At 46.7% G+C, this 24,856-nt stretch overlaps 1 protein-coding gene across 32 annotated transcripts in view; it reads left to right on the top strand.

Moving 5' to 3' along the window:
- The window catches only part of EPB41 (erythrocyte membrane protein band 4.1), a 95,348-nt gene that overhangs the window by 25,628 nt on the left and 44,864 nt on the right, over positions 1-24,856 (top strand). For 30 of the 32 annotated variants that reach the window (XM_064731378.1, XM_064731368.1, XM_064731379.1 and 27 more), the window contains exons 2-4: positions 18,447-18,906; positions 21,545-21,775; positions 24,129-24,233. In XM_064731378.1, coding sequence (XP_064587448.1) covers positions 18,454-18,906; positions 21,545-21,775; positions 24,129-24,233 — 789 coding nt within the window. In that variant the 5' untranslated portion in view covers positions 18,447-18,453. The remainder of the gene's footprint in view (positions 1-18,446; positions 18,907-21,544; positions 21,776-24,128; positions 24,234-24,856) is intronic. The other 2 variants (XM_064731364.1, XM_064731363.1) reach the window with 1 other exon arrangement.

The following is a 24,856-nucleotide window of genomic DNA, read 5'->3' as shown; positions in this document are numbered from 1 at the left end:
GCTTTTTTATCTCCAACTGCCAACTTGAAAGCTGAGTGTGTGTGGTGAGAAGCTCATGAGAGGCTTGGTGAATACACACATGAAGTAGCAACAAGATAAACTCAGTGTGGGCTGCCTGGTCCAGCTGTGGGAATAACTTTCATCACTTTTTCTCCTTTTTAGAGGAAAAGCTGGAAGCCTTTGGGGCCTGGAGAAGAGTTCAGTTGCAGAGAAAATGCGAGTTTCAGCTGTTCATAAATGTTTCTAGTCAAAAGGGTTTAAGGAACCCCACACTTTCTCAAAGAGGGGGAACAACTAGCAAGAGAAACTGTTTTGGAAGAGGAAGAATGTAGGGTACATGTATATTGCTTTTCCATGAATTTTCATGTGCAGCCAGGCTTCCCCAGGTGTTTAAACAGGATGGAAAAGGGGTCTTGCATACGTGTGAGTTTGCTGACTCACACACATGAGCTGGCTTCATTCTTCAGGGCTTTCTGGAAAATTCAGTATTGTCAGGATGCCCTTGGGAATGGGGTTTATCTGCAGTGGGAGCAACTGCGTCAGCGTGGGAAGGGCATGGTGGTGATACTGGGTGGAAATGGCCATGTGCTGAATTCCTCTGGCACTGCTTCTAGTGAGTGCTGTAGTTTCTTCAGACTTCTGGAGGGGTTTGTTGTTGTTGTAACTGCTGCTTCTGTTACTTCCATCGGGTCTGCATAGGTGCTGCCTTCAAAGCACACTTCCTTTGTTTGTGGGTAGCAGTATCAGTTTGCTTGTTCCCACCCATCTCTGCTCTTTCCTTCGCTCCTCCAGGAAATGGTGGAATAAAGCTGGGGTTGGTTGATGAGGTCAGAGCTGCTGTCAGAGCAGGACCCCTTCCCTGCCCATCTCTTCAGTGAAGTTTGGGATGCTGCATTCCCTTGATAACATGAACCCAAGGGACTTGTCGTGTCCAAGCAAGTTCATCTCCAAAAATGACCCTTTTTCCTCTGTTTACACACTGAAGCAAGTTTTTTCACTTTGTTTTGTTCTGAAGCAAGATGCTTTGAGTAGCTGATGTCTCTCATCCCCTCAGTTTTGGGGCACCAATGCAGAAAGCATCCCTCTTCTTGGTTCAGGTGCTCTTCCTCCTACCTGCAAACACCTGCTGGATGCCTGTGGGGAAACCAGCAGTGGCACGGACAGTGTTAGTGGCTTCATGTTTTGCAGCTGCTGCTCTTGGCTTATTTAAAAATGATGATTGACTCTCTTAATCTATCCTGATGATGATGTATGGTGATATTGCTTTTGCAGACATGTGGTTTATTAAAAAAAGAGTCCCTGTTGCATGATGAATCGAGAGGGAGTGCTCGGGGAAACGGAATCTATTAGTGTTACTTGCCTGTGTCCCTCCTGAGGCAGGAATGGGAGTAGATAATGGACATGAGGGATGAATTCACAAAGCAAGGAGGCTTGCAATTACAGAGAAATTTGGTATTTCAATATGATACTGTTCTTGCAAGTTTATTTTTTTTATAATTGAGCTGGACTCTCCAGCATGAGCATTGCTTGATTGTTACACTGGTGGGTTTGACCTGCACAGTGCTAATCACAGCAAAATCTGGCAGTCAAATATTATATTATACACAACATATGCAAATACAGTGGATTTAAACTTTTTTCTCCTTTTTTTGAGGTAGATGCACAGCTGCATCTGTGCCAGTGATGATAAGGTTCTCTGCAGACACAGGTGAAGGAGAGGTGCCAGTGCCCTGTGCCTGCAGCTCCATCACACACGGGTTCAGGAGGCTGGAAGGTGTGCAGGGAGCTCATTAGTGTCTCTGTGGGGTGCTAACCTGGTTACAGGGTTGGCTCTGTTTGCTGGGGGAAGTGGTTCTGCGTTAACCATTTCTCATGATTTCTCAGCACAAACAGTTGTAAATCACTCCTGTGGTAGGAGCAGCTGCAAAAAGTGCTCAGCTCTGGTTTTGCTGTGCAGAGGTACCACCTCCTGCCTGGCCTTTGAAAACACAAATATAAGGAAACAACTCTGCCCTTTTGAAGTATTAACTACCAAATCAGCTGAAAATTTGTCGATAGATTCTGCTTGTTTTGGAAACAGGTTAACCTTCTGAAACTTCTGACTTTGGCAGAAAACCAGGGAGTGATGAGTTACACTGTACCTGAGGTTTGATTAATTGTAACTTTCATAGCACTTCAGCTTCACCACTAGAAAAACAATATAGGATTGGTGAAAAACATTGTTCTTTCACTAAAACACTTGTCCTAATAAATTTTCTAGACGGGGCAGGGGGGAGAGAATGTCGCAGACATCTTTTTGTGAGAATCTTTTTCTAAAGATTTTTTCTTCCTGAGAAGCTGAGAGGCTTCAGGAACAAATGTAAACATTGATTATCTGCTGCTGTGAATGCAACAGGTGCATCTGGGATTGGTCTCATGTGGTTGTTTGTAATTAATGGCCAATCACAGCGGAGCTAGCTCGGACAGAGAGTCTGAGACAGCTGCCTTTGTTATCATTCTTTTCTATTCTATTCTTAGCTTAGCTAGCCTTCTGAGATGGAACTTTTCCTTCTCTTCTTTTTAGTGTAGTTTTAATGTAATATATATCATAAAATAATAAATCAAGCCTTCTGAACATGGAGTCAACATTCTCATCTCTTCCCTCACCTGAAAACCGCTGTGACCACCGTCACAAGAGAACATCAACTGGAGCTGCAGCTGTGCCCCTCTGAAACAGGAGGTTTGTGAGTGGGTGGTTCCTGTCTACCTCAAGTGTCTGCTTATGTTTTTCCCCAATTCCTTTCAGCAGAAACACTCCCATAGAAAATACTTTGAGACATTTCTTTAAAACAAAAAGCAAGGGGAGAGAGAAAAGAAGGAACCTCTCTGTTGTAAAGGATTGTCAGAGCTTTGCTGTTGGAGCAAGAGTGTTTGGGATTTATGGAAGTAGGACAGACATGCAGCCGGCTGCACCTCGTGAGATTGACCATCATCTCAACATGCCTAGGTCAGCCAAGCCTAGCAGTTGCTCAATTCCACATCTCCGGAAGAAACAGTGACAGGGGAAGGTGCAGTTTTTATCTGTTTTTCTGAGTTAATCTCCATGCCCTGCTTTCCCACCTATGGGCTGTGGTTTTGCCTAGTCACAAGGTATTTCATGGGTGCAGTTAGTTCAGGTGCTGCAAGTCAGAGACATCTGGGGATGAGTCACTAAAGCTCACGATGGGGCAAGTTTCTCGAAAACAAGAAAACAGGCTTTGTGAAAACTTAATTTTAAGAGTTGATTCCCAGACATGAAAAGATCCAGACCTCTTGGTATCACCAGTGATGAGCTCTTTTGATGTGCTTTGAGAAATAGGCTTGAAATTTGTTGCTGTGTTTAAAAAAAAGTGTCTTTGGTGCTCCAAGCAGTGAATTATAATTTTTTTTTTAAATCTGAAAAAAAAAATGGAAAATGGAAAAAAATTCAGCTTGGAGCCATGCAGATACTTGATTTTTAAGTTGATAATTTGTCACACAAGTAATTAGCCAGTGTGATATCCAGCACAGTCCCTTCTGACTTTTGCAGTGATCATATATGTGATCTGCTCTTACTGTGGAGAAAAATGGATGTGGCACTTGCATTTTAGTTGGAGGACTGGCTTTTTTGGGTTGAGTCACTGTAAATGGGGATATGTATGTTTCGTTTGGAATCTGAGATCCGCCCATCTGGTGCTAATGAAGTGTTTGGTTTAAGCCACCTGCAGCAGAAGCCTATGCAGCCATTCTTGATTTCCCAATGGCATGAGCATTTGTATGATTATGCGGCACCTTCTTATTTTAAGCTGTGCTGGAAGTTGGTTTTGCTGCTTAAAATGAACTGCTGTAAAGTAGCAGCTCGTTTGGTGACCACTAATTGATTTAATTACTTCTCTTAATATGAAATATGTTGTGAGTTATAGAAGCATGTTCTCCTGCACCACAGTACTAGACTGATGCTGTCCTAGATGTGGGAGGTGTTCCCTGTGTCCCCAGGCAGGCATGTCCCTGGTGTGAGCAGTTCAAGCCACCATGGTGTTCCCCATCCCAGTGCTACAACATGGATTTTTCTCAAAAGCTGTGCTTGGCAAGGTCTGGGAGCAAAGTGAAGCACAGAGAAGAATTATTCTCCTTTTTATCTTTCCTCTTGTATTTGGATGTCTAGCACTGATCTTCCCTGCTGTTGTCAAGACTGAATTCTGCAGTGCTGTTGGTGGAACACTTTGAAAGTGCACTGCACCCTGCAAAGGGAAACACATTTTTGAGGAAAAGAAAATCTAATACTAAAAAGAAGTAGATAATCATGGCAAAGTGCTGTTTCCTTCTGGCATATTGCTGTTTCATGCAAGTGGCAGTGAATTGTGCAATAAAGATCTATTTGTAGAAAGCAAAAAAAACCGCCAGAATTGACGGGATTATTAAATCTGAGCAATGTGAGTTGCACAATAGCTTGTTAGGCTGCTGTCTGCAGAGGCCACTGTGTGAAGGCAAACGGGCATTCTGTGCTCTTCCTGAAGGCTCACGCTGTACTCCTGTGTCCCTGGGCTCTGCACAGGGAGCTGGTTTGGCCTTAACCTCACAGGGCTGTTATTAATGCCTGAACAGCACAGTTCTTGCTATAAAGTTACCTGTGCTTGAAGGGCCACGGTACACAGGCATTTCTCCCATAGTGTTTGGGTTCTTCATCCTCCTGGGTTTGAGTGCTTTGCCAAGGTGCTTAAAACTCATGGGCATTTATACAGCACTGGCTGCTGTTGCTGGTGCGTGCCCTTAATCCCAGAGATTTCTGGGTTAACATCCCCAGGCTTGAACTGGTGCTGTGTTTTGTTGAATCCCATAGCGAAAACCAGATATTTATTGCTGTGGATACTTGGAGCATCCAAAGGGCTGCTGAAATCTGGGCATTGAGGCTGTGATGCTCATGGTCTGTTTCACCAAACCTGCCCTTCATGCTCAGGACTGTTAATCTAGCACTAGAGGAATCTCTCGTTCTTCTCCCAGAGGAGAGACTGGTCCTGGATGCTTCAGCTCTGTGCAGTTCAGCAGACAGCAGCCTTGTTCACAGGGTGCTCTGTAATTACTGTTGGCTCTTAAGAGCCAAGTAATTGGGAGCAGTAATTGGATGGTAGCTTAAGAGTAGGAGCACAATTTAATAAAACAAGCAGGCTTGCATTTGTAATGTCAGCAGGTAAAACGCCTGGGAAACAGCAAATGCACATGGTGGTGACGCCAGCGAGGTCCGTGCTCAGCGCAGGCGCTTGGCAGCCCAGGCAGTCAGGGCAGCCAGGTCCTCTTCTCCTTCTCTTGTTGCTCAACAGGGGACACAGCCTGGTAAGGCAGATACTCTTTAGACATCTCCCATGCTTAGCAATAAGAGAATGAAATGTTAGTGTTTTGGAGTTCTAGTTCACTTCTAAAGAGCTTTTGCAGCTTGTTTAGCTGGGGAGCTCTGGAGTGAGCTCAGGCTGTGCACCCGTGTCCTCACCAGAGATCAGCTCATTGCATTTGTTTCCTCTGGTTTTTGCTGTTTACTCTTAAACTACACTTCTTGCCGCTGCAAGGGCTCTCATTAGTGTGCTTTTATTTTCTGTATTGCCCTGCTCACAGCCTATACTGGCAAGGAGGTGCCTCCCAGCTAGCTCAACCTGCTCAGTCCTCATTTGTATGTTCATTGTTTTCATCTCAGATGGGAACAGGTGACTATTTACCTTCAGATTGTGCGTATGGAAAGAGAACTTGAAGGAAGTGCAAAGGAGGTTGTTTAGGAATGTATTTATTGGAGGACCAAAGAACGGGTTTGCCTGGGGCACCTGGGTGAGCTCACCGATGCTTTTTGCTCTCTCCACTCTTTCACCCTGGCCTCGTTTGAAGGGTCTTCTCATGGCAGTTTTAACCCGAACAATGGTATCACCAGAGCCTGCAGAAAAGAGGATCTGTGTGGCATTTTATTCCCTTGTGCTGCATGAATGTGGATTTCAGCAATATTGTTGTGTGGCTCCTGCTGTCAGCAGCACGTTGAAAAGAATGGCTCACTTGTCTGGAATTGTGACTGTGGGATTTGCAGCCCTGTAGCAGCGTAATTTTAGCTGAGGCTCTCCATTTATTCCTCAGTACTGGGCAAGACCAATTGATTTTGGATCTCAGTATTTTGGAAAATACTGAGAATAATATGGTTTAGTCTTAATTTGCTGTTGCTTTTGATACTTGATAAATACCTGAGCTACGCTGAGTCCCTGTGAGTTTGTGGAGCTTTCAGCTGGCTTCATCTGTGCATGAAGCAATTACACAACAAGGATTTAAATATAAAAAAGGGAAAAATAAGCAAAGCTTCTCCAAAAAAACCCCATGTGGTTGTTCCTACCACCATTATATTGTCGGGCGTTTGTGTATATATATGCAAGCACACACTTTGAATAGAATAAGGATTTTTTTTGAAACCTAACTCATAAGTTTAAATGGGATGCTAAATTGTGTATATAAGGCCAGTAGCTTATCCAAAAAGCACCACTACTCCCGTGTACAATTCTCCCTAATTTATTTTATTAGGGAGAAATTTAAACCAGCTACTGTTTCCTGCATACGCATTATCCCTACCAAAGAATATATTTTGTCTTTATTGGCTCTTCATTTATTTTAAAATATTGCAATGTTAAACCAGTTGGAAGCTGTTTATTGTTGTCTTCTCAGCTGGTTGGTGGCCAGCACTGTCCTGCCTGTGCCGTGACAGGTTGTGTTGGCCCTGGTGGGAGTGGAGAAAGCTGGTTTACAGCTTCCAGGTGCTGCCCCAGTTTCCCCAGTGCACATGCCCACCTGACTTCATAACCACATTCCCTTTAATGCCCTCATGGGTGTTAAACTTCTCCCAGTGTTGAGTGTATTAACAGTGTAAAATATCCTGTATTGACAGGATAAAAGGGAGACGACTGGGGAGAAAAGTGTGAGTTGGTGGGGAAAGGCATCCTGGACAGCCCCTGGGAAATGTGGGGGAAGGTTGGAGGGAATCATGGGGTGCTGGAAGAAAGAGCAGGTCTGGTGCAGCCAGACAGGAGGGTAGGAGAGATCCTTTTAGTGCATGTTGTCCATGGAGCTTCTGGGTGGAGCAGCGTTTGGATCAGCAGGGTAAGTGGCTGGAGAAGGTACTGTGGTGTTCTGTTCAGAAACACAAGGGCCGTCCAGGAGCACCGCTGTGGTACTCAGCACTCACCCTGCTGTGGTGTTCTGGGAGGCAAAGGTGGGCGTTGACGAGGTGGAAAATACCTCTTGAGAGCCGGTAGAGCATGGCCATGCTGCTGTTTGTTCAGTGAAATCACAACCCACAACCAGCCTCCCACACCAACCGTTCCAGCACAGAAAAGAGGGTGGTGTCCAAAAATATGAGCAAACAGCCCTTGAATGTGGGTGCAAAGTGTATTTCTGACCCCTCCCTGCTGTACTGAGGGTGAACACAACTTCCTTTTCCTTTCTGTAGTCTGAAGAAAGCAATGTTTGTGTACATTTCCTCCATGCAAATAATTGCAGCAACTCTGGCTGATGCTGGAACTGAGCAGACTGTGCTGCTAGAACCAGCATGCATCCTTACTTGGGTCTCCAGTGGTGAAAAAACACAATACCATCTTATCATTCATCCTATTCGTTAAATCGGTGCTCTCCTTTCCCCCCATGGTGGTGTTTAATATCCTGTTCACTGTTTCCTACTGCTCACAGGCCAGGCTGCTGCCTGGAGCTCAGCTGCTGTGCCCTGGTGAGCCATTAATGCATCAGGATGGGATCTGGGGCAGTAATTCAAAACAGGAGTGAGCACAAGCTCCCTGTGGGATAATGCTGCCATGGCTCTGTGGGCAGGCAGAAGGTGTCAGCGTCGTTATTTTCATTCTGCAGCAGAAGTGGGGGTGATAAAGTGCTCACTGAGTGTTTGCTATCCCAGAGGATCAAAGGGATTCCTGACATCTGAGCTGCTGAAATGGAGCATCCCCATTGTCTGCCTTTAGCTGAGCTACTGAATGGTGATGGACCAAAATCATCAGGATAGGTACTGAAATGCTGTCCCTCCATCCTGTGGGTCAGTCTTGGAGAGGATTGCTTGAAATGGTCACTTTTTTGCTGTAAACTTCTGAGAGCTGCACTCCCATTCCAAAACCTCAGACTGCCAGTGGTTCATCTGCTCTGCCAAAGAAAGAGGTGACTATTTAATGAAAATAGCATTTCCAAGCTGTCTGTCTTGTTAAAGCATCCAGAACGCCATGTTGTGTCTTTTTCCCTGTTGGTGACACTGCACAGCCAGTGTGGGAATTCAACAGCAATTCTGATTCAAAGCCACCTTCAGTGAAAATGGTTGTTTGTAAATGTGTTGCATCAGATGTGTCAATGAATGTAATTAAGGAATGAGGACTGCTGCACACCCCTAATTAAGGGGATTAAAAACTAAAGCTGCCTGATTCCACTGCTGGATGGAAAAAACAGACTGGTGGAAACAGCCAGAGGCCGAATCTTGGTGGGGTGAGAGGAGTTCTCACAAAAGGAGCAGCTCTGGGAGTTGACAGGACTTAGCTGCTCTGCCACATGCCATAGCTGCTGACTGTACATGGTAGGGTTTAATTGCTGCTTCACACTCCTGTTTGGTTCCTGTTCCTGGTGGGCATGGGAGGATTGCCATCCCTGCCAGCCATGCTGGGGTGCAGCCTTGGGAAGCTGACAGTTGTGTCACCCATGTTAGTTTGGTGTCCTGGTGTCTCCTACCATCTTGGTACCCGTCCCCAACTCTCTGGCTTTTCTGGGTGGTGCTGTGGGATCTTGTGTCAAAGTAGAAGCGGGATGTGTGTGAGGACACAGGGCAGAACCTCCAGGCACCTGTGAGGTGCTTTTTGCAAGCCAGATTGTGCCAATAGAGGACGAGGAACATTGTGCAATGGAAATATTAGGAAACCGTGCTCACTGAGGGCTTCTCCCCAGCCTTGCTAAGAGGAGAATGACTTTATTATGGGATGGGGACTGCCAGCAAGGATGTCTCATTAATCCCAGCACTGATTTCCCATTGTTTTTTTAACTCAGGGTGGGCATGGCCTGCCCTGTGGTGCAGGATCCCTGGAGGGATACTGGAGAACAGCCTCTGTGTAGAAGATGTTACAAACCCTGCTGTGATTTTCCAGGAACCATCTTCTCCTTTGCTGCCTGGCTTGTGGAGCCATTCCAGGGTCAAGGGTGACTTTGTGGTCACTGAGCATCACGAGCCGAAAGCTGGGAGGAAAACCATCCCTATGGGGGTGATGTGAAGTGTCCGAGCATGTTCCTGGGACATGCAGTGCTCTTCTGGGGCTGCATTCATTGGGGCAACCTCCTTCTGGCTCCAGGGTGGCACTGGAGCTAGTCCCAGTCAGAGTCAGTACCTTGAGGCTTTGCAAACAGCTTCTGATTCCTGGCTCTGTGTTTGGGGGAACAGCTCAGTGATTGGTTGTTTGCCAGTTGCCTGTGGACCTGGTCTGTTGGGAATGTGGTTACACCCAGGGTTTGGATCTTTGCCTGCTCTTCTTGGGCATAGAGAGGAGCCTGCAGATGTGCATTAGGATCGTCCCCATGTGTTTTTCCCCTGGGAGTGGTGCAGAGTTTAACTATCACCTGCAATGTTTTTTAAAAAAGGAGAAAGAAAAAAAAAAAAGAGGGCAGCTTTCTGGGGGAGGTGTCTCCGTGTCTCCTCACCTCCCTCCTGTGCATGGTGCCTACAGAAGATATGTTGCTGTTCCCAGTCTTAAGGCAAGGTCAGCAGCATCCCAGTTTGCATTCCTCATTGCTACATGCCTTGTGGTGCTGCAGTCAGCTTGGAGTGGGCTTTTGCTGCTGCTTTTGATAGGGGACCTCAATTAGCTCTTAGTGAGCTCTGAAACCAAGCTTCCTGACCTTGTGAGTTTTCAAGTTGCTGAAGGTTGGGTTCTTTCTGTGATACTGAGAGTTTACAGCTCGAGGTCTGTGGTGGGAATGGATTTCTTCTCATTCTATGTGCTGTTGCATGTGATACTGGGCCCTGAAAGAAGAGGAGACTTCAGGAAAGGGTGAGCCTTCCTGAAACAAAGCCTTCCCCCAGCTCAGGAGCAGCACAGGCTGCTGCGTGCTGGTACCTGTGGTGTTTGCACCCACCCAGCAAAACGCGGCTTCACAAGCCCCCTGCTCACTCACTCATTCCCTTGGGCTCCTTGGAGCTTTTGCTGTCCCAATTGTGTCTCCAAAGCTGGCATCCGTGTCTGTGCTGGATCTGGCTTGTTCTGTGCTGGTGGATGCTGAGGAGATCTCCAGCTTCTTCATCCCGTGTTGCTCTGCAGGTGTAAGTGGCTGGGGCTTGGCCAGAAAACGAAGAATTGAGGAGTTTAGTAAATAATCTGCAGCTGGCCAGTGCCTTCCTGCACTCCTAGGTAAGGGTCATTAATCTTTAAAAGTGCAATGTTCAGGCTGATAATTACTGTAATGGTAATTTTAGTGACCTTGCAGCCCTTGTTTCACTGCTCGATGGTAGCAGTGAGCATGTGAGAACAAATCAGGTAAATCAACTCAGCCTGGCAGCTAGTACAACTTCTTAAAACTCATTAAAGCAGCAGAAAACCACGTTGTTGCACACCTGGGTGGACCCAGGCACTGCTGGGTTAGGCACCATGTCCTGGGAGTTTCTTTCACTGCAGGCTCTTGTGGGGGAGAATGATGTTTCCTCTGCATTCAATATGTTTGGAGTGTTGCTGTAAGAAGAAAAGGTCTTGAAATCAGCTTAGAGTAGTGTAGTGACTAACTTAAGTGTCCTTAACAAGCTGAGGGAGTTGTGGGTATTTAGACTTGAGAAGAGAAAGCTCCAAGGATACCTTAGAGCCCCTTCCAGTGCCTAAAAGGGCTTACAAAACAGAGAGAGATTGACTTCTTTACACAGGCAGATAGTGAGAGAATAAAGAGGAGTGACCTCAGGGCAGGATTAGGTGGGATAGTGGGGAGAAATTCTTTGCCGGGAGGATGGGGATGCCCAGGGAAGCTGTGGCTGCCCCTGGATCCCTGGAAATGTCCAAGGCCAGGCTGGATGGCGCTTGGAGCCCTCTGGGATAGTGGAAGCCGTCTCTGACCATGGCAGGGGGAGTAACAAGATGAGAGGCTTTTGGGTTCCCTTCCCACCCAAACCATTCCAGGATTCTGTGATATTTGATGGCAATTTTGAAGCAGTAAGCCCAGCTGAAAGGTAGGGTTGAGGATGTTTTCATCCAGCTGTTTCAGCCAGCTTTCATGTGGGCTCGGCAGAGAACAAGCCGAGTGCTTGTTCTCGCAGCCCTTCCTGTGAGTGGTTCCCTCAGATAGTTCAAATATTGTGCATTTCATGTGTGCTAATAGCATCTGAATAACTGCGTGATCTTGGTTATTTTTAATGAATTTGGGGCGTTGTCCCAGGGTGCCGCAGATACATTTGAGGCGCTTGGGTGAATGCAAGTTGCATTCACCCGTGAAGTAACAAATGAAGCGCTCAAGTGCAATGTCCCTGGCACGCAGGGGAGGAACAGCCCATGTGTGTGAACGGGGACAGTACGTGATGGAGCCTGTTAAGAGGTTTTAGCATCAAACATCCTTCGGGCTCTTGGTGCAGCCATGGTTCATCCTGGCAGGTGTTTGTGTTTGTGTGTGTGTGTGTATCTGTGTGCAGGGGTTGTATTTATCTAGTAAGCAGCTCTTTATCAAAGGAGTGTGCAGGGCCCTCGGGGCTTCTAATTATAGCTTTGGTTTGGAAGCAACCAAAGGGAGAGCAACAAATGCAAAAAAGTACTTTACTCACGTTCTTAGGAAACTACGGAAAGAATATGAGCCCTGTTATGTTAAACCTTGAGTGTAAATGAGGCACAGTGTAAGTAAACACATCTGTGTTCAGTCGGGAAAAAAACCACCTTATGAATAATTCATGGAAAAAATCCTCCTGTTCAGCTGATGGAGAGCTATTGCTTATTTCTGTTGAACTGTTGCTTTAACAAGATGGAATGCTGCTGCGGGGAGAGCCATCGTCACTCGCAGCGGTGGCATTGTCATCTCTGCTGTGCTGTCATCGCCACCGTGGGTATTCCTTCGGTGCAGAGCCGGGAGTGGCTGTGACAGAGTGACCTGCTGGGACGGAGCTGTCCTTGCCATTGCCTCCCTGTGATGGAGTGGCTTGCTCATGGTGCCTTTGTAAGCACCGTCCTGCTGCTTCTCTTTGCACAGATTTCTGGCGCCTGCTGGGTGCCCGTGCTCCCTGTTTCCACGGGAGGCTGGTGGAGGGAGCAGCCCCAGGAGGTTATCTGCACCACGCAGGGGCTGAGCTGCTCCTAGGGTGGGGATGGGCTTGCATGGATCCCTCCCTCTCCCCGCCAGGTCGGGCAGATACCGGCTTTTTCAGCAAAGGATGGTTTTGGAGTGCCTGCTGCCTGCCAGGCTGAGCTGCTGTGTCCTCCAGGAGGATTTGGGGACTTGTTTCTGAAGAAGCGGCCCTGTCAGGCACTGTGTGTTTGAGACCAAACCATGTTGTTTCTGCTCTGGCCTCTGCTGCAGAGGGGAAGGGAACCCCAAGAGTTACTGCTTGCTGCTGAATAGGAAACAGCACTTGTATTTTACTGATGCTTTTCTTAGTCTTCTTAGCCAGCTAGTGCGTTGCAATGGGAGGAGGGAGGGTCTATGAGCAGCTTGATTTTGCTGGCAGTCTGGTGCATGTGCCTTCTCCGTGTCTCTGTTCTGGGTCCAACTGCTCCAAGTGAGTTTTCCAGACAGGTTCCATCCACACGGGCAGCCTTTCCAAACCCATTGCTGTAGACAAGGCCCCAGTGACAAGTACATGTTTTCATTTAAATTTCAGCACTTCACCAATGAGCAAAGCCCATGAATTTCCATGTAAGGAATTATGTACCATCCAGGAGGATTTTTGAGGATACGAAGGAGGAGCTTTCAGCTCCCTTTGGTTGTAATGCACTTACTGCTCCATTTAGTCAGGTCATTTTATAAGCCCAGTCTTCAATTTGACATAAATGATTTGCTTTCAGCAGATGGTGAGCTACTATTTTTGCCCTCATTTAAATAGGAAAGCTGTACGATAGCAGGAGATGGGAGAGGGGCACGGTGCTGCTGACATACAGTAGATTACCAGGGCTGGTCTGGTGAGAATTAAATCCAGGCAGCTGTAATGTGCCATCTGTGTTGTGTTGGGTGGTTTATTTTTCCCCCATTCAATGAGGCTCCTGAAGTCTCCTGTTACCCTCCAGGTCAGGCTGAGCAACAGCATCCTTTATGTTCATGATCCAAAGTACCAGTGCAGAAAGACGAGGCATGTTAATTGTAACGGGGTTTATAAAATGTCAGCACTAATTATTCCTCTAATGTAGTAAATAAATTCTGAAAGGTTCTGAGTCTTTAGATTATTTTAAAGTTGTTTGAATTTCTGTTGAGAGGCTTATTTTATTGCATTTGAATTTCTTGCCTTGTTTGAAATCCCCAAGCAAACAGCTCTCTGCTATGGTTATAGTATCCCAGACTGGTTTGGGTTGGTAGAGACCTTAAAGTCCATCACATTCCACTCCCCTGCCATGGCCAGGGACACCTTCCACTAGATGAGGTTGCTTCAAGCTCTATCCAATGTTTTCTTTACTGTAGTAAAAATCACATGTAGGATGCATAACACACACACGTGGAGTGAGTCGTGCTGGTGGCAGCTGCAGTTTCCTCCTCTCCCACCCACAGCTTTGTTGCACGTGCACCAGGTCTTGACAAAACGGAATTTTCAGGCTGTGCTCTCTATTTCGAGCAGCATTCTGTGTAGTTTCCCTGGTGAATTATGTGCTTTTCACACACATTATGAAATGGGAAGGAACGCATTTTAAAAAAACCCACCACACTGTTGCTGAAACTATTTGATTTTTGCCTATTTTTAGCAGAAATTTCTGTCTTATCATTATCTCCAGCTCCTGCTGGAGCAGCAGTGTTCAGTGAAGGCACATATTTTTGCGTAGGAAAGTCAAGACAGTTTGTCCCACCCGTTATCTGGTGTTAGGCATCTCTGCAAGACAGTTTGTGTTTCCAAGAACTGAACCTTCCCCATGGACAGTCCTTTTCCTTTCTCTGAAAGACCAAGCCACTGGGAATTAATTAAGTTATGGCATAAGCCATAAATAACTTTTCCAGGCTTGGAAACAAGGATAAGTTAGATTTTTCACAGAATCACAGGCTGGTTTGAGTTGGAAAGAGCCTTAAAGCCCATGTCATGCCACCCCCTGCCATGGGCAGGAACACCTTCCACTGTCCCAGTGCTCCAAGCCCCATCCAGCCTGGCCCTGGACACTTCCAGGGATCCAGAGGCAGCCCCAGCTTCTCTGAGCAGCCTGTGGCAGGGCCTCACCACCCTCACAGGCAGGAATTTCTTCCTGATTTCTAATTAACCCTTCCTTCCTTCAGCATAGGTTCAGTTTACTATCACTAAACTTACTGGGTGCTTAAATAAAAGAGACTGAAGTAGACTGATAGGTAGGAGAGGGTGACAGACATAACTAAACTTGCCTGTTTCATTGAGCCTCTGTAACTCATCGTGGAACAGCCCAAATGAGCAGCCCTGTCATTTCCAGGAAACTCAGGTGTCACCACTTAATGAGAACCTTCCAGAGCACAGACACCATAAGCAAGGGATTTAGCATTCTCTTGAGGATTGAAGACTATCTCAACAGGGAGCTGTTGCAGTGTTTTGAGCTACTCTAAAGTCTTTTAGATAAGTCTCTGTGTGTCTGTGCAGCATGGAAAATGAGGATGGTTTGGCTTAGATTGGGGTTGTCTTGTGATGTCTGCAACAGCAGAACCCATGGAGCCATGGGGTGAAACTGAATTTAACCATCATCTGCTCACTAGATAATTAGTGCAGGGAGGATAGGGCTTGGAGCGACCTGGTCTAGTCGAAGGTGTCCCTGCCAGTGCCAAGGGGTTGGAATGAGATGAGTTTAAGGTCCCTTTAACCCAAAGCATGCCATGATTTTATCATTGAACTATGTATGTTGGGAGCACGGTGAGCAGTGAGCGCTTGCACACCTTTTAAGTCCATTTTGTTTCAAGGATTTTGATGCAGGAAAGAGGGATGAGTATGTACGAATTACACCATGCCCAGGGAGATATTGTGTGTTCCCTACAGCTGTGCCCTTGGCCAGAAAGAAGGGTAAGCACTGAGGTTGAGGGGCTCAAGTATCGGGGGGCTGTAGGGTCTTTGCAGGTAGAGCAGGTTCAGGAGGTGCCCCTGCACTGTTTTGCTTTGACCTTTGGTGTTCACATTTTCTGATGCCTTTTGAGGGAAGGTCTGTGGAGCTCCCTCTTCATCACCAAAGCACTGACATTCTTGAGGAGGTCCAGGTCCACCCCTGGGGGCTTCTCCAGTCCATATGAGGTGGGATGGTGCTGTGGAAGTATTTAACACCTTTCTCTTCAGGTTGCTTCCAGTTGCCAAAGCCGCCTTATCTGTAGGATATTCTTCAGATTAAAAATCCTTAGATATAAATACATACTTGTACTCTTTTCTGATGAGATTGTTACTCTGAAATCTCTCTCTGGGATCATACCTGAGTTTTGTTGCAGTTTGCTCATTTCTGTAGTGTTTAACACCTTCTCCACGCCAGACTTGTGAAGAGCCTGCCTTTTACAGGCTGTCTGACATCAAACCTTCAGCCTCTACCAAAGAAAGCCCCTCCAAATGAAGCATTTACAACAATGTGGCAGTTCAGAGCAGAAGGTTAACAGCACTGCTTGAGTGCTCATACAACAGCAGAGCATCTTCCTCCAGCATCCAGGGAGCTCCTGAGGCACCTGCTGGCTCAGCAGAATCGCCTTATGGAATAGCAAGGGAAGAAAATTTAATTTAAATAAAAACCTGCTTGTGGTTTGGCTGTGGGCAGTGCTTTCTCCAAGGGATGGGTTGAAGAGCAGTGGAGTGGGAACCTCGCTCTTTGTGTCTGCTCTGCTGTGGGCTGGGTTAGAAACAAAACACTGTTTGGCACCCAACTCCTTGCAGGAAAGGCCCTTTTCTTCTGTGTGTAATCACAGAATCACAGACTGGCTTGGGTTGGGAGGTCTAAAGACCATCTCATTCCACCCTCTTGCCATGGACAACCTCTCGGTTGTGTTACTTACTTGCAAATCTCTTTGCTTTTGATAATGAATGTAGGGGAAATCATTTCTGAGCATAAAACTTCCAAGGGAGGGAGCTGGCCAGGAGTCCACACATTGGAGCAGTGCACTCGGGTCTTGCAGCAAGATGTTTGCTGTAGCCAGTGAGTTATTGGTGCTGGCTGCTATGAAGTGTTTATTGAGAAAAATAGGGCTCCTTCTCTGCATCCCCAGCGCTGCCAGGGGGATCTGGCTGAGCTGCAGCGTGGTTCTCAGGGGAGGGAGGAAAGACAAGGAGAAGTTTGCTCATTGCCAACCAGACCCACCTTCCTGCACCAGGAAAGGTCCCTGACTGTGGCTTTGAAATGTAAACAAGCCAACAAATCTTGTTCCAAGTTGTTGGTGTTTAAAGAGAGAAAAGTACATCCAGAGGAAGTGTTCCTTTGTGGACTGTCCCTGGGGCTTCCTGCAGCCGGTAAGAGCTGCTCCTCAGCTGTGCCCTCCCCACCGACATCATCTCTAAAGCTTGGTTCTGTCTGTTTTGGTTTGAAGAGCAGCTCATCCAATGTTGTGCATTTTGATAACGATTCGTACAAATGTATTTATTCAAAACAAACACAGTGGGAAACAACAACAAAGCAGGCTGCTGCAACAGCTGGTGCCTGAGGGAGCTGGCTGCTGGTGTGTGATTGTGATGGAACAGGCTTGCAGAACATGCCTTTCATTCTGTGTGTGCTGGGGCATTGGGAGCTTTGCCCTTGGTGTTGGCATAGTGGGTTTGGGGCAATGGGTGTTTGGCTGAACAGATGGGTCCTTGGGCTCTTCACTGCCTTGTGGTGTCCCCAGGAGCTCTTAGAGAGCTGACCAGAGCAGAAATCGGCTTTGTGGTGACTGGGGTTCTCTGCAGTAGGAGCCAGGGGTTGCTAACGGGGCCTGCAGCATCTGTGGCAAGGGATTGCAGGAGGAAAGGGAGCAGAAGTAAGAGCTGTAGGGACAAGTCACACATATGCTGCCATTTGCAAAGCGATCGCAAACACATGTGGGCACGCCTGGGTTCAGGCACCCTCTCTGCCTTGTAGCAGTTTCTTCAGGGCAGGTTGAAAGCTGCTGTTTCAGTGGCCTCTGCCACTCCATTGGGTTTGGAAATAGCCAGAGCAGCTCACAGAGGGGAGATTGTGGGTGGAGAGTAGTTCTGTCTAATGCTTCTGCAGGAGACCATGCTAAAATGAGCCCTGCGGCTCGTCCGCAAGGCTGGCTTGGGGCTGAGTCCAAGTGGAAAAACCCGACAAAAACCCCAGACCAAACCCTGAACCTCAGGAACTTTGTGTTGCTGCAGAAACAAATTCAGGGAAGGTCTGTGATGCTGTGCTGATTTTACCATGGTGTTAGAAATAATATGAAATGTTTGCATTAAATGCAAGGGGAAAGTCCTTTGAAGAGCTGGAGGGGCTTTTCTCCTTCAAGCACTCTGGTTCTTTTAGCAGTCAGGATGAGTTAAATTGAAGTTAATGCGGTAATACATAGGAGGATGTCATCTTGAAATGTTTCTTAATTTTAAGTGTGTATTTTGAGCAAATATTTATACACTGAGGCTTGGACTGAGGGATTGAGGCATATTGGATTATATGCTCTTTGCTCAGTGTAAGCAGCAACAATTTATTGCTGCAGATACATGTGATATGGTGTGCAAAGATTAGTTCTATCCCCTCTAAAGCATGATTATTTTGGGTCTTCTTTATACCTTAAATAGATATTCTTCTCATGTGATTTCCATCTTTTTGTGTCAACAGCCTAAACAGGCTAAAGTTGAAATAAACATTGCTTCAGCTTAATGGCACAAGCTCTGAGGAAATCTGCTCTCCATTATAGATGTTGTTTGGAAACCTTTTCATTTGACATTTTTCCAGTGTGCAGGACAAATATCCTATGAATCCCAAAGTCTGCTGGGTTCCACTGGATTTGTCTGGTACAGAACAATGTAATTGCTCAACACTGATAGGTCCTGTTCCCAGCAATGTGGCTTGGTGTGTTTTAGATCATAGAATCCTAGAATTGCTTAGATTGGAAGGGACCTTAAAGACTGTCTTCAAAGCAAACTATAGCAAAAGGAATGACTTTGCTTTTGCTGACTTAGTATGCTGGAGTCAGCCAGGGTTTCATCCCCTTACAGGCCATTCACTTCAGAGTTGAACGAGATGATCCCTGTGTGTCCCTTCCACTCTGGTTCTGTGACAGGCTGGTGAACATGGCGTGTCTGTGCTTGTGGTTGGTTTGAATAGCTCAGTCAAACATGGGGAGTGGAAACCTCTTGATTGAGCCCTTTTGCTCCTCTCACACAGCATCATCATGACAACAGAAAAGAGCCCAGCAGCTGACGCTGACAGCTCAGAGCAGCAGCAAGCCAAGGAGGAGGAAGGAGCTGCTGAAACACAGAAGCAAGAGGCTTCCCTGGAGGAAGGGGCTCAGCCAACACCAGAGAGGCAGCCCCAGAGGCAGAAGGCCTCCAACGGAGAAACCCCCACGCACGAGGAGCAGGGCAAGAAAGAGCGTCGCGCCTCCGAGGGCCGAGGTCTCTCCCGCCTCTTTTCCTCCTTCCTCAGGAGGCCCAAGTCTCAGGTATCCGAAGAGGACAAGGACACTGATGCTCCTAAAGAGGCGGGAGGTGACCAGAAAGATGCAGGATTAGGAGCCAGCCCTGATGAAGATATCTTGGTGAAAGCCCCGATTGCAGCTCCTGAACCCGAGCTCAAAACTGACCCATCGCTGGATCTCCATTCCTTGAGCAGTGCAGAAACACAGGTAAAACAGCCCATTCCATGGGACATGCTCCCTGCTGCTTTAAAATATGTCTTTGTAGCCAGAACTATTAACAACTTCATATCCCAGGCTGGTGAGCTTGACCACAAAAGGTCATGGGATGCCAAAAAGGCTCTTGTTAGTTCCCTGTGTTTCATTGTGTACTTCCCACTCTTGCATCCCTGCATCAGACCTGCAAAGTACCTGTTCTAGGAATTAGGGTCATGCTCCACAGCATAATTTAAAATGCCCTGTGCTGAATCATTGCTCTGCTGAGGCTTAGGATGTCACATCAGAACACAGAGGGTTCACATTCATTGAGTCCAAACCCAGGGTTGATTGTCAGGATATCCTTGGTGTGAGCAGGATCAGGGCAGGTCAGTGGCCCAAGGTGGATGTTGCAGGAGTATTTAGATTTGGGAACAGGTTTCTTCAACTTCAAGAAACCCAGGCACGGCATTTTAGGACTTGGTCATCTGCTTGGTCCAGGCTAGTGCTGAGCCTGCCAAATATAAATATTTTCTGCTTATGCATCATGTAGACAGGGATTTCTGCATGGCACATGCACTGAACCCAGCTCCTGGGACGTGTCTGACGTCTGCTCTTTCCAGCCAGGGTCATTTTTCATGCAAAATTTAAAGTTTAAAAATCTAAAGCAGAAATTGAGGCAGAGACACCCCCAGGGAACATTCACTGAGCTGTGGCTGGTTATTGATTTGGGGGTGCTGGGTGCCCTCTCTTCTTCTTGGGTAGTTACAGCTCTACTATTACTTGAGGCTGAAGTGGAAAAAGGTGGGTATTCCTTATCCTCAGCTGGATTTCTTACATCCCAACCAACCTGTGTGTATTGCTGGAGCCAGACAGGGTGAAATCTGGATTTCTTACCCACTGCCTTAAATTCACAGTTGATCCAGATACCCACAAATGCTCAGTTTTGGAGCAATACTTTACAAATTCAAGCATTGCCAGTAGGCAATAATTGTAAATCCACCTCCTTAAAATTACAGTGTTTTAGAGAGGGTTGTAGGTAACAAACAGCTTTTGCTTTCTTTTCCCAAATTTCTGAGTCTGTGAAGACCATGGGAGGATCTCTGCTCATGTTTTATTCCTCTGAGGGTTGGGATTAGCAGGATGGGGAAGAGGTGGAGATCTTCAGGCGGTTTCAGCCCAGAAACTGTATTTTCAAGAGGAGCTTGTTCTTGGAAGTGTTTAAGGCCAGGCTGCATGGATCTTGGAGCAACATGGTCTAGTGGAAGGTGAGATGAGCTTCAAGATCCCTTCCAACCCAAACCATTCTGGTTTTTTTTAATGCATTATTTCTTTCTCTATTTATCTCTGATTTCCTGGTCCTGAGCCCATGTGAATTTGCACCCCAGCCTTTCTTCATGGGTCATTCATTTTAGACGACGCGTTTGTGTCTTTTTTAGTTCTTATTTTAGATGACTGTCAGTGCCTTTCTGAACTGTGACACTCGGCAGATATTTCTGCAGTGAAAGCATTTGCGAGGTGCTGCAGTTTGATAAATGCTGACCGACAGGCATTAGGAGCTTTGACTGATTCCCTGCTCCCAATTGTCCCAGTTCTGCTGGAACAGAAGTCAGCAGCTTGTGGACATTATTTAGTTTTTTAAATACCTCTCTGCACTTGTGCCTGGGTGTGATTTCATGAGATGTGATGGGCTGAACAGACAAGGTTTTGCTCTTCCTCTGCTGCAGCTCTTTACTCCTGCTGCATTCAGCCCCTTCCAGCATCGTCACAGCCTGCTGTGAACTTGTTTAACCTGCTGAAGTGGCAGAGGAAAAAAACGCCAAACAGCTTCCTTCCTCCTCCTGTCCCCAAACTGCATCTCTTTCTGCTGTTTGAGAGGATTAAACTGGCTTGCAGAGTGCTTCCCTAGGCAAAAGGGATGGTGGTGTGGAGGCTGCCTTCCCTTTTTGGTGGCAGAGAGCTGCTCCAATGGCCATGAAGCCTCAGCCTGACCCTCCTTTTAATGCCACTGCTACCATAAAATCCCACAATGGTTTGGGTTGGAAGGGACCTTAAAGGCCATGTCATCCCACCCCCTGCCATTGGCAGGGACACCTTCCACTGTCCCAGGTGCTCCAAGCCCTGTCCAGCCTGGCCTTGGACACTTCCAGGGATCCAGAGGCAGCCACAGCTGCTCTGAGCAGCCTGTGCCAGGGCCTCACCACCCTCATGGGAAGAACTTCTTGCCAATATCCCATCTGGCCTCTGTCAGTTTAAAACAATTCCCCCTTGCCATGCCAAGGGCCAGTGCACTGGAACCACACCTATGCCAGTGGGAGCACTGGGGGTCCTGCCTGGGAGAGAAAAAACCTTCCCAGTCCAGAAGGTGCTGTCACTAACACTATGAATGCATGATGTAATCTGCCCTGTTTTCTCTAATCAACCCTTCCTTCTTTTTTATTACATCATTTACAAAATGAAAACTTGAAAAGTACTTGGAAGAGTTTTAAAAATTGATACCATTGCCTTGGTCACCCCAGTTGCTGCTCCTGATCCTAGGTTACCGGTTGAAGTGGGATAATGAAGTCTGACTGAGATCCCAGCCCTGTAGTGCCTGTTCCATGTGATGCTTTGTTTGTTTCCTTGTTTGACACCTCTAAATTGGGGGTTTCAGCCTGCTCAAGAAGAGAGGAGGGACGACCAGGAGCCTTTGGGAAGAGACCTCGAGGACAGGGAAGAAGGAGAAGCGAAGGAAGAGGGTGCCAAGCCAGAACTGAAGCCAGAGTCTCTGGAGACTAAAGCAGACAAGGATTTGAAAGCTGCCCCAAAAGTAGTGAAAAGACACAGAAACATGTACTGCAAAGTTGTCTTGCTGGATGACACCATTTTTGAGTGTTCTGTGGATGTAAGTACTTTGGGGGTTTGGTTCTGCTTCTCCTCTCTTCCCTCTCCCTTCTGCTTCTCTTGAAAAATCACCACAAACACAATTTAATAGGAGCCTAATGTGCTGCTAGGGAATTACATGACAGGTTTTACTGCAGAACAAGCCTGCTCTAAGCTATAGCAACTTATTTAGTGTGTTGTAAAAACCTCAGGGTACTAGGAATCTTTATTTTATTGTTCTACAATTCCAGGGTGCCTTACTTTATAAAGGTGGGGGGAAGTTAAAAAGAAAAACAAACCCAAACTTTATATTACTTGCTGTTCATGATCTCTCTTATTTGTATCCCAGGCTAGAGGTTAGGTTTTTGGGGTAAGTTGCAATTGTCTAAATAACTTTGGCCTCCTTGGCTTTGAATAAAATGGGTTGTATAAAATTGATTTGTGCTTTTCTAGTCCCCCAAGGTATCTTTACCTCTCAGGCTGCTGGTTCACTTAGCTCCTGTTGCTTGGATGTAAAGAAAAACACTCTGTGTTTAGCCTACTGTTGAATATATTTCCAGTAAACAATTTAAAATCATGTTGACTTAGAGCACTGCAACCCTCTTCATTTGAGAGCTTTTTTCCTCCTTTATTTTGTGTATTCTCTCACAGGGCTGTGGTGCTGTCAGTGCAATAAAAAGCAAGCAGAAATCCCTATTTTAGTATCAAAGTACTTGTCTGGAATATTAAGAATCTGGTACTTACCATTGGAACATACTTCCACCAGCTTGTTTTCCCTCAGTCCTGCTGGTAAATGGGCCAGGAGTGGGTATGTGGGCACAGGGCTCCTCGTGGGAACAGTCACCTTGGGTGATCCTGGGCAAGTAGGTCAGTGCCGAGTGTTTGTGTAATGGTGGCGCTGCTGGTGCTGCCTGGGATCAGCTCAGAGCATCCCTGCCCCCAGCACCTTCCCCTTGCCCAGGGAGGCCGTGTGCAGCCCCGAGAAATCTCCTCCCCAAGTCCCAGTGACAGCTTGCTGTGGCTTTGTGCCTTTGTTTGCTGCAGCAATGCCTTTGGATACCGTCATGGACGCTGTTGGAGGGAGAGCCATGGAGAGCCAGCGAGAGCCTGACTTGAGCAGGACGTGAGAAATGCCTCTCTGTGGGTCCAGAGTGTCGTGATGGATTCCTGCAGAGGTTTAGGGGGGCCACTGTGTCAGTGAGACTCTTAACTTGAGAAGCATCCTTGGCTTTAGTGCCAGTGTAATTCTGTTCTGGCGCTTTGAGAGTTTATTAAGATTTAATTGGGAAGGAATTGCGAAGGTGTAGGCAAAAGAGCAGCACAAATGCCTTTATCCAAGGAGAATTAGTGTTTTCAGGCATCCTTTTCGACTGACAGCCCTGGAAGCTTTTTCATTTCTATATCAGTGCCAATTCCTTGAGAAATACCCAGGCGAACACATACATTATGTTACCTATAGAGTCACAATGTGTGCACAAAGGACCTGACAGCTGAAAGACTGAAATAAAGCCAAGGAATAAAACAAGGCAGGGGTCTTGGAGCAGTTGCCATGCAGAGATGGCTGACAGGAGAGCTGCGGGCATTAGTGAAGCTGATTTTGCGTCACTGGAGCTGCACTTTCTTCTAGCAAAGCCGCCAATGGAATGAGCTGCTTCTGGTTGCCATAGTTTTATGCCTCAGGGATGTTTTCCTTCATGCTTTTGGACTAAAAGGGTGTTTGTTCCTTGGCCAGTTCACTTCTGCAGGATTTGGGGAAGAGAAAAAGAGGAAATAGGAATGCTCAAAGTGTATTTCTGGAGGTAGGAAGCTGTGTGCTGAGCAGCTTTGGGCACATGAGGCAGATGGGAGAAGCTGGTTGTCATCAGCAGAGAAGAGTGATGGAAAGGACATGGAAATCATGGGCTTTGGTTTTTTCTGAACATGAGAAAAGTCCGGTTGCCCCTGAAATGAATAGGTTGTAGCAGCAGTTTCATCTCTTGATCAACGTGTGAGTCTGGGAGATACCAGCACTGTAGATGTACCTTGGGAGGGAAAACCTGTACAGATCCTTGGTGTCTGTTAAGCTCTGTTGGAAACTCCAGCTTTGGGGGGTTTTCAGACACGGAGCTGGTGGGAAGAGAGAGACACACTGTGGTTCTTGTTGTCTCCATGGGATTTTTATGTCTGGTTGTCTCTGGAATTTTTATGCCCTTTGCTGTAGGGAATCCTTGCTCTGAAACAGTCAGGAGGTAAGATTTGGTGCTACTCAGGACCTTTTTTTCCCCTTACTGATAGTGCACAGTGTGGTTTGATCCTTTTCCCTTCATCCCCTCTCCTATAAACAAAGACAGGCAAAACCCAGCTCTGTCCTACGGGATTTCTTTATCTATTTGCAGAAACACACCAAGGGACAGGATCTACTTAAAAAAGTCTGTGACCACCTCAATCTGCTGGAAGAAGACTACTTTGGTTTGGCCACATGGGACACACCAACCTCCAGGGTAAGCACCTGCTGGTGTTGAGGGGATCCAGCTCTTTCTGCATCATCTCCCCAGGGCAGGAGGTGGGGCAGAAGCTCCTCTGCAAACTTGTTTTGGTGTCCTCCCTAAGTGTGGATTGTGGGTCATGACACAGGAAGAAATGGTGAATAAATGACTAGAGCAGTGTAGGTTTTTGTGAAAAAGCTGTGTGAATGAGTCCTAGTGAACTTGGGTCTTTACCTGGAGAAAAGTCATTATATTCATTTACTGCAAAATGATGTCATTAAGTTGTAAAGCTGAAGGAGTCAGGCACTGGTGTCAGCATTGGGAAGGTTTGGTTGGAGCCATCCAGAGCATTTGGAGCTGAGCCTTTGCTCTGCAGAAGAACAGACGTGACTCTATCAAAGCTTCTGCTCATGGTTTCAGTTTAAGGTCTTTGTTTGATTTGCTCAAGCAGTGTGTTTTGAGACCTTGGTTACCCTTTAACTCAGCAATTACTCGAAGTCTATTTCATGAAGTCAAAAGGGAGATAATTGAGATGAAGGGCCCAATGCTGTGTCCTTTAGACCAGTCATGTTGGTCCGTATTCTGACTCTTCCTCTACTTCACCTTCAACAACCCTCTCTGGCCAGGTTATTGAGTGA

Source organism: Zonotrichia leucophrys, chromosome 23 (assembly GCF_028769735.1).
Source record: "Zonotrichia leucophrys gambelii isolate GWCS_2022_RI chromosome 23, RI_Zleu_2.0, whole genome shotgun sequence".
NCBI lineage: Eukaryota > Metazoa > Chordata > Aves > Passeriformes > Passerellidae > Zonotrichia > Zonotrichia leucophrys.
Note: the sequence above shows the minus strand (reverse complement) of the source record. Positions and strands in the feature narration are given on the sequence as shown.